At 42.1% G+C, this 7,061-nt stretch overlaps 1 protein-coding gene across 1 annotated transcript; it reads right to left on the bottom strand.

Annotated features, from left to right (window-relative positions):
* Nucleotides 1-774: 774 nt before the first annotated feature.
* LOC306915789 (uncharacterized protein) lies at nt 775-5,909 on the bottom strand. The gene is made up of 4 exons (XM_079493411.1): nt 5,732-5,909; nt 5,065-5,154; nt 4,742-4,945; nt 775-2,049 (listed from the first exon to the last, which is right to left on the bottom strand). The coding sequence occupies exons 1-4, from the start codon at nt 5,775-5,777 to the stop codon at nt 1,016-1,018; spliced, it is 1,374 nt and encodes a 457-aa protein (XP_079349537.1). The 5' UTR covers nt 5,778-5,909; the 3' UTR covers nt 775-1,015.
* Nucleotides 5,910-7,061: the final 1,152 nt, after the last annotated feature.

Here is a 7,061-nt window from a genome sequence, read left to right on the forward strand (position 1 = left end):
TCCACCCTGATGCACCTCACCTTGGAGCTAGCCCTGATGGTAAAGTCATCGATCCACAGGGACCACCATTTGGGCTGGTTGAGGTTAAAAGTTTTATACACAAGTTAAACACCTCAACACAGTAAACGGCAAGCTGTACCTTAAGAATAGCCATAAATACTACTATCAAGTTCAGGGTCAGCTAGCCTTAAGTGGTGTGACTTATAAAGGATTTATAGAGATGAAGAGATTCCAATCAATGAGAGAGAAACTCTCATTGATTGATCTCATTGAAAAGTTGTGCTGTTGAAGACCAGACACAAGTTAAACACCTCAACACAGTAAACTGCAAAAACCCACACTTAAACAATTTAAATAAAATACATATATAAGCTCACAACAATATGCAACACGCTGCGCTTGTATGTTCTGTACTTTTTAGGGATGTCCCGCTACACTTTTTCCTTTCCGATCCCACAATTTCTGTGTTAGCCGATACCGAATACCAGAGAATAATTAACATACATAAGCAAACTCCACATGCCCCAACATGTTATTTACCTGCCATAGTGTCAACCCCTTACCCCCGTGTCGGATCTGTGGTTAGACTGGCATATTTGCTGCTCCTGATATGAGCCGATATGACCAAATAAGGGCCGATCCGACACTTTTGATACGATACAGTATCGGGACATCTCTAGTACTTTTATAACATTCCTGTATGATGAAGGGCAATAATTTGTGGAAAAATATATGGTATATTTTAAAGGTCATTTTTGTGCCACACAAAGATAATTGCAGGGCGCTAGACCCTCCTGTACTAAGCTTTGTGCGTTGTGTTTACCCCATAGCGATGATTTGATTGGCTGAGCATGGAATTGACGATAAAAATTGAGGACACCAATTGTATTTTGGTGGAATGTGATTATGTATGATGAGAGCGCCCCTCACTTCACATGGGTGACTGGGTGGTAGCTCAGTCTGTAGGGACTTGACTTGGCTTTGGGAAAAAAGGTGACGTGAATGGAAGGAGGCTTCAGACTGGTTTGTCCCCTTCGACATCCAGAGGCCCCATGTAGTTGGTCATGATGCAACAGATGCTCCACAGCTGATTGACTGAACCGGTCATAGACAGAGGAACGAGTCCATCCCAGATGTGGTACTCCTTCACTCTGCGTATGGCCCTTTCCACCAAAATCCTCAGACGGGCAATCTGCTGGGTCTTGCGTGTGTCTTCTGCACTGAGCTGAGCAGATTTCTTCAGAGGAGGGATGATGAGTGTTGCCCCCACATCAGAAAGCATCTTCTCTATTAGAAATCCCTTGTCCGCCATTACTGCATCTCCAGGTTCAAGTAACAGTAACAGCTGTGATTTACGAGTTATTTCAATGTCTGAGATGGAGCCTGTATACAGTTTGGAAACAAAAGTGACTACCCCACATGGAGAGATTCCAATCAGACCTTTAAAGGTGGTGTGGTTTTTGTAGTTTGAAAACATTTCTGACTGTAGTGACAGGGCGGATGGAGTTTCACAGCGTATTTCTGTGCAGTCTATTATGACTCTGACTTCAGGGCAGTAAATCTTGAACTTGTCAGGCATTGTAGCTTGTATTTGCTCTCTGGTCATCCACAATGGTAGGGAGCCCAGAACAAGAAAAAGGTAGCTAGTCCACGTTAAGATGTTGCGACTAACTGTGGATTGGCTGACCTTGAATATGGTTGACAAAGTTCTCTCATGAAGCCCGGCTGCAACACGACAGAGGAACATGAAGAACTGATCAATGAGTGGGAGTTTGCGACGAGGACTACAGCTAGGTAGATCTTGTGCCGTTCGCTGTGCCTTGGTCCAGTACACTAGTTTTGAAGCCGAGGGCTTGATTGACTCCCAAAACACAGTGAAAACCTCCTTTGAGATGAATCTGGTGTAAAAACGGTAGTCTTCGTCTGTAACACAATACTGGTAAATAAGGGGCTGCTCCACATCAACCTTCATCTGAGAAAGCTCCATTTCCAGCATTATGACCTTGAGCTCCAACTCCCGTATTCTTCCAGAGGCAGTGTCCAGTTTAGCTTAAGAGGAAGGGAAAAAAAAAGGACATATCACTAATCCATCTATGCATTTTCCAATCTAATTCACTAAAACAGTCTTTAGCACACCTGATTTTCAGCTCAGCAGACATTAAAGATAAATCACCTGCACACTGTCTTCAGTTGTTCAATAAAGAAAACGTTATTATTAAAAAGTTAACTTTTTGGTCAAGGACTTATCAGATGTCCTTGACTATAAGGGCTAGCTCCGGAAAGAAAACAGGGGGAGGACTCTGTGTGTACATCCGAGACAAATGGTGCTGTAATGTTGCGGTCAGAGACAAGATATGCAATCCCGATCTTGAACTTCTATGCATCACATTACGACCATACTATCTGCCAAGAGAGCTTTCCAACATATTTGTGTGTGTCGTATACGTTCCACCAGATGCTAACGCCACCAGAGCAGCGAGTCGGATCGCTGACTGTGTGCACCAGCATCTACAGAACAAGCCAGACGCGACCATGCTGATTCTGGGCGACATGAACCACTGTAAACTGGAGACCTTTCTGCCAGGATTCCAGCAGTACGTGAAGTGTAACACAAGGAAGGATAAAATCCTGGATAAGTGCTATGGTAACATTAGGGGAGCATACACAGCCAGGGCCAGGCCCCCACTCGGCACAGCCGACCATAGAACTGTAGGCATGTCCGACCATAACACTGTCTATCTTATGCCAACGTACTACCGGTCCATATTTAAATCCAGTAAACCGGTAAAAAAGACAGTAAATGTGTGTCTAGGGACGCAACTGAGGAGCTAAAAGGATGCTTCCTATGTACTGACTGGGACATATTCTTTGAGGATGCTAGCATTGACACAGCCACCGAGGCTATTACTGCTTATATTTATGTTTGTGTTTAAATGATAGTGCCACAGAAAGTAATAACTAAGTTTAATAATAATAGACCATACCTCACGAATGAAATCAAGGAGTGTATACATAGGAAAAAGGTGGCCTTCAGATCAGGAGACACGGCAGCCTCAAAGGCTGCACAGAAGGAACCGAGTATACAAATGAGAGAAGCCAGAAAGAAGTTTAAGGAACGAGCGGAACAAGACTTGGCCAACTCTAACACAAAAAGACTCTGGGACTCCATCAGGGAGATGACTAATATGAAGTCGGAGAGGAAGCCCATCTTTGCTCTAGATGAGAGCGCCAGAGCGAATGAGCTTAATAATTTCTTTATGCGCTTTGAATGTGATACTTCTCAGGGATGCTACGAGGTGATTAATGAATTGAAATGTGATGCTGTTAATGACAGGATGATAATAGATCAGGACACCGTCTGTAAAGTGTTTAAAAACCATACAGACCGATAAAGCAACAGGGCCAGACGGAATGCATGCTTTCCTGTTGAAAACGTGTGCTGAGGAATTAGCCCAGCCTGGCACAGGCTTTTCCAGCTGTCACTAGACTCACATACAGTGGAGATTTGGAGAAAATCAGTGATAGTCCCAATCCCGAAGAAAGCATGTCCACTAGAGAATAACGATTATAGGCCTGTGGCTATAACATCTAATGTAGTAAAATCACCTCCTACCTCCGAAAGGAGGTAGGACCTCGACTAGACCAGCATCAATTTGCTTATTCTAAGAAACGCAGTACATGCGATGCAATATCTACAGTAGCTCATCTCACTTTGAAACACCTGGAGAGTAAGGTAGCATACGCCAGATTACTTTGTATCGAGTTCAGCTCGGCTTTTAATACAGACATTCTGTTGCGTAAATTAGCTCAGTTAAATGTGAACCCCTTTATAATAAAATAGTATTTTTCTTTTCTCTCTAGGAGACACTGTGTAGTACAGGGGTGCCCCAAGGAACAGTCAGTTCCTCTTTTCTGTTTACCCTGTATACGGACGACTGTGTCAGCTCACATCCAAATCAGTTTGTTATCAAGTTTTCCGATGACACAGTGATACTTAGTCTGCTCAAAAGCGATAATAACATCCTCAGCCATACAGAGGGAGTAGACAAGTTTATAGAGTGGTGTGATCCACACCATCTGAAAATAAATGTAAACAAAACAGAGGAGGTCATAGTGGACCCCAGGTCCATAGGAGACCACAGTATGATTACTGTCCATGACCACAACATCAAACAGGTCCCCTCGTATAAATACCTGGGAGTACAGATCGATGAGAACCTGAGCTGGCACACGCATGTTACAACACTGTGTTCTATGAACAAGCAGTGTTGAACAAGCATCTTTGAACAAGCAGTGTTGAGACAAGCTCGGAATATTATATCTGACCCCTTGCATGTGTTGTACAGAGAGTACGAGCTAATGCCATCCGGTAGGAGGTATAGAACTCCACGGTATGAGTATAACAGATTTAAACACTCTTTTGTTCCCCTGTCAACCAAAATGCTCAATCAGAGATCGCCGAATGCACTTTACTGACTGAAAGCACTTTATTGACTAGTTGCACTTTAACAAGGGAATGTGTGCAATATCTCTGTTTATGTGAACTTGTCTGTTATGTGTATGCAGCTGTGACTCTGTCTCCAAGACAAATTTCTCCCAAGGGAGACAAATAAAGAACCTTGAACTTGAACCTTGAATCTTAAAGATTATAATTGTTTATCGAGTAAGTGAAGACGCCATACTGTCAATACTTGTATCTTGTATCTTTTCTGTAAGAAGACAGTACATGTTGTATACTAACCAGGAGATGGACGGCAATCATAATCGTGATCTTTGGAGACTGCACCTGCAGTGTACTGCCTTGTTTGTACTGTCCCCAGTTCACTGTCCTCTGTCCTCTGTGATGTTGTCCTCTGTCCGCCAGACTGTCCCCTGTCTGCTGGAATGTCCCCTGTCTGCTGGTCTGTTCCTCCATGTCCTCTGTAGTCGGTGCTTCCCCCTGGGGCTAAGGGTCGGTGATATGGAAAATATGAGACAATAACTTTTCAATCAGGATACATGATATTACCACAATATTTTTTCATGCGTTTTTTAGGGTTATTATTCAAGTTACTTAACCCCTACCTGGGGCGGACATCTCCGCACAGTCATCCAAGACAGCAGCACACAGGCGCTTCCGTGCTCGCTCGTACACCGACTCCCGTGTTCTTGAACCTATCCCCAGTAGTGTAAGAAAGAAATCCCAAAACATATCACCATAGTTTTCAGTTTCATGGGTAAATGCACATATTTTTTTCATTGTTTTCAAATAAATAGAATTTGGGGTTAAAATAAAACTATATTGTTGAAAGGTTAAAGATCAATATTCTGGTGGTAATAATTGCTGTTCAGTAACAGGGGTCTCCCATCTCTCCAGCTCTTTAAGTATTTAGTATTTAGCAATACAATAGAGCCTGCAAGTCTCTAAATTGCAGTTAAAGAATAGCTACTATGAGTTGGTCTCGTCTCTTCAGGTGTTAATCTGTTCCTGACAATACGGGTACTTCATAAACAGATGTTTTAGACCTTATGCAAAAGTAGGTGTATCTGGACTAATGAGCATCAATTTGCATTGATATATAATGATGGTTGTATTAAAAAGTCTTAAACGGTTTTAATTCTGACTTATCTGCCATTTATCTACATAGACAAAATTGATAGGCCTATCAATGGATTTACTGTTTACTAAAGAGCTGGAGAGACAGGTACACAACTGTAATAGTTAGGTTTAACATTGTCATGTGATAATTACCCCAGTCATTCCAGAGGAATCTTGAAGGCACTGCTCCTCGTTTCATGCGAGTACGTCCACCACTGGTTTTGGTTGACTTCAGTATGTCCTCTGGATTGAAATGTTCACTGCACACGTGGGTGCTTCCACGAGTAATTATAAAACGTGGTCCCTCATCTCTCTTGATTGCTGTCACCCATTTGGCACGTATCGTTTCATCTCCCGGAAAGTCATGGAAGCTCAAATGGGGGGTTTTGTGCTTGCTGTTAGAGCAAGAAGGGACACTGCAGTGTTGTGACATACTGCAGCAGTGAGAAAGAAAAGGGCAACAATGATTTATTTCTATGGTAATATTAGCTTTGATATAATGTTAATTCAAAACAAGCCTAAATGTGTTTGTGTTTCAGGAAGCTTTATTCTTCTCACACATACCTAGATGACAATGCATGCGTGTATTGGTTGGTCCGTATGAGCCCCTCAGAGCAGCTCCAGGTGGTAGCAGCCAAAATCTAGCAGCTCCCAAGGAGTTACTGTTAATCTGCACAGAGGTGCCCAGTAGGTACAGGGACAGGCACGACAGTCTGTTGCCACACAGACACCTGCACTGTACAGAAAACACTGCCTGGCCCTGAAAGACACATTAAGATGCATGTAGATAACTCAGACGAGACAGTATAAGTATCATTGCTAGCATTGTCAACCCAATCTAAGGCAATTTACAAATAATGTATAAATGTATCAGCCTGTTCAGTTGATAGGCCACTGGCCATGGCAGTTTCTAAGTGTGCATGTTAACATAACAATAGATGTCGGTTGCCCACTTAGTATGAAACTACCCTCCTAACACCAGTAGGCTTAGTGGTTTCAAATGTAGCTTTGATATCATATAATGGCAAGTTATTATACATAAAAGGTAGGCTGAATGTTTAACAAAAATGAGCATGAAAGAGAGGCTGTGTCAGTGTAACTAAAACTAACATTGTTCATCCTATGCTATGCATCACAGGAGTGGGTCAGGACAAAATCACTTAAACAAATGACTAAAATGATTGATATATATAGAAACAGATTATATTAAAAGCTTTGAACAAGAGTCAAATGTATGGTGGAGGTATAGTGATCATTATACATTCATATAAAAAGGTAAAGCTTAAGATAAACCAGGCTAAATACACAGAGGGAAATCGCTAGCATCATTAGCATTCGTTAGCTTCCATTTCCAACTAACGTAGACATTTTTACAACAGTAAAATGCAAAAGACCGATAACATTAGCAAGACAAGATCATCGCAAAGCCGTAAATACCATTACCTTATAATGTACCGTTCGAAATTAAATATTGTCGCCGTAG

The sequence above is a fragment of the Electrona antarctica genome (genome assembly GCF_951216825.1).
Source record: "Electrona antarctica genome assembly, chromosome: 22".
NCBI lineage: Eukaryota > Metazoa > Chordata > Actinopteri > Myctophiformes > Myctophidae > Electrona > Electrona antarctica.

Bases quoted from the DNA above. Each gene is read 5' to 3' on its own strand.
- LOC306915789 (XM_079493411.1), bottom strand. From the start codon at position 5,777: ATGAAACGAGGAGCAGTGCCTTCAAGATTCCTCTGGAATGACTGGG. The intron at 5,155-5,731 runs GTAATTATCACA...TACTGGGGATAG, and splicing joins ATTCCTCTGGAATGACTGGG to GTTCAAGAACACGGGAGTCG. The intron at 4,946-5,064 runs GTAGGGGTTAAG...ACCGACCCTTAG, and splicing joins TGCGGAGATGTCCGCCCCAG to CCCCAGGGGGAAGCACCGAC.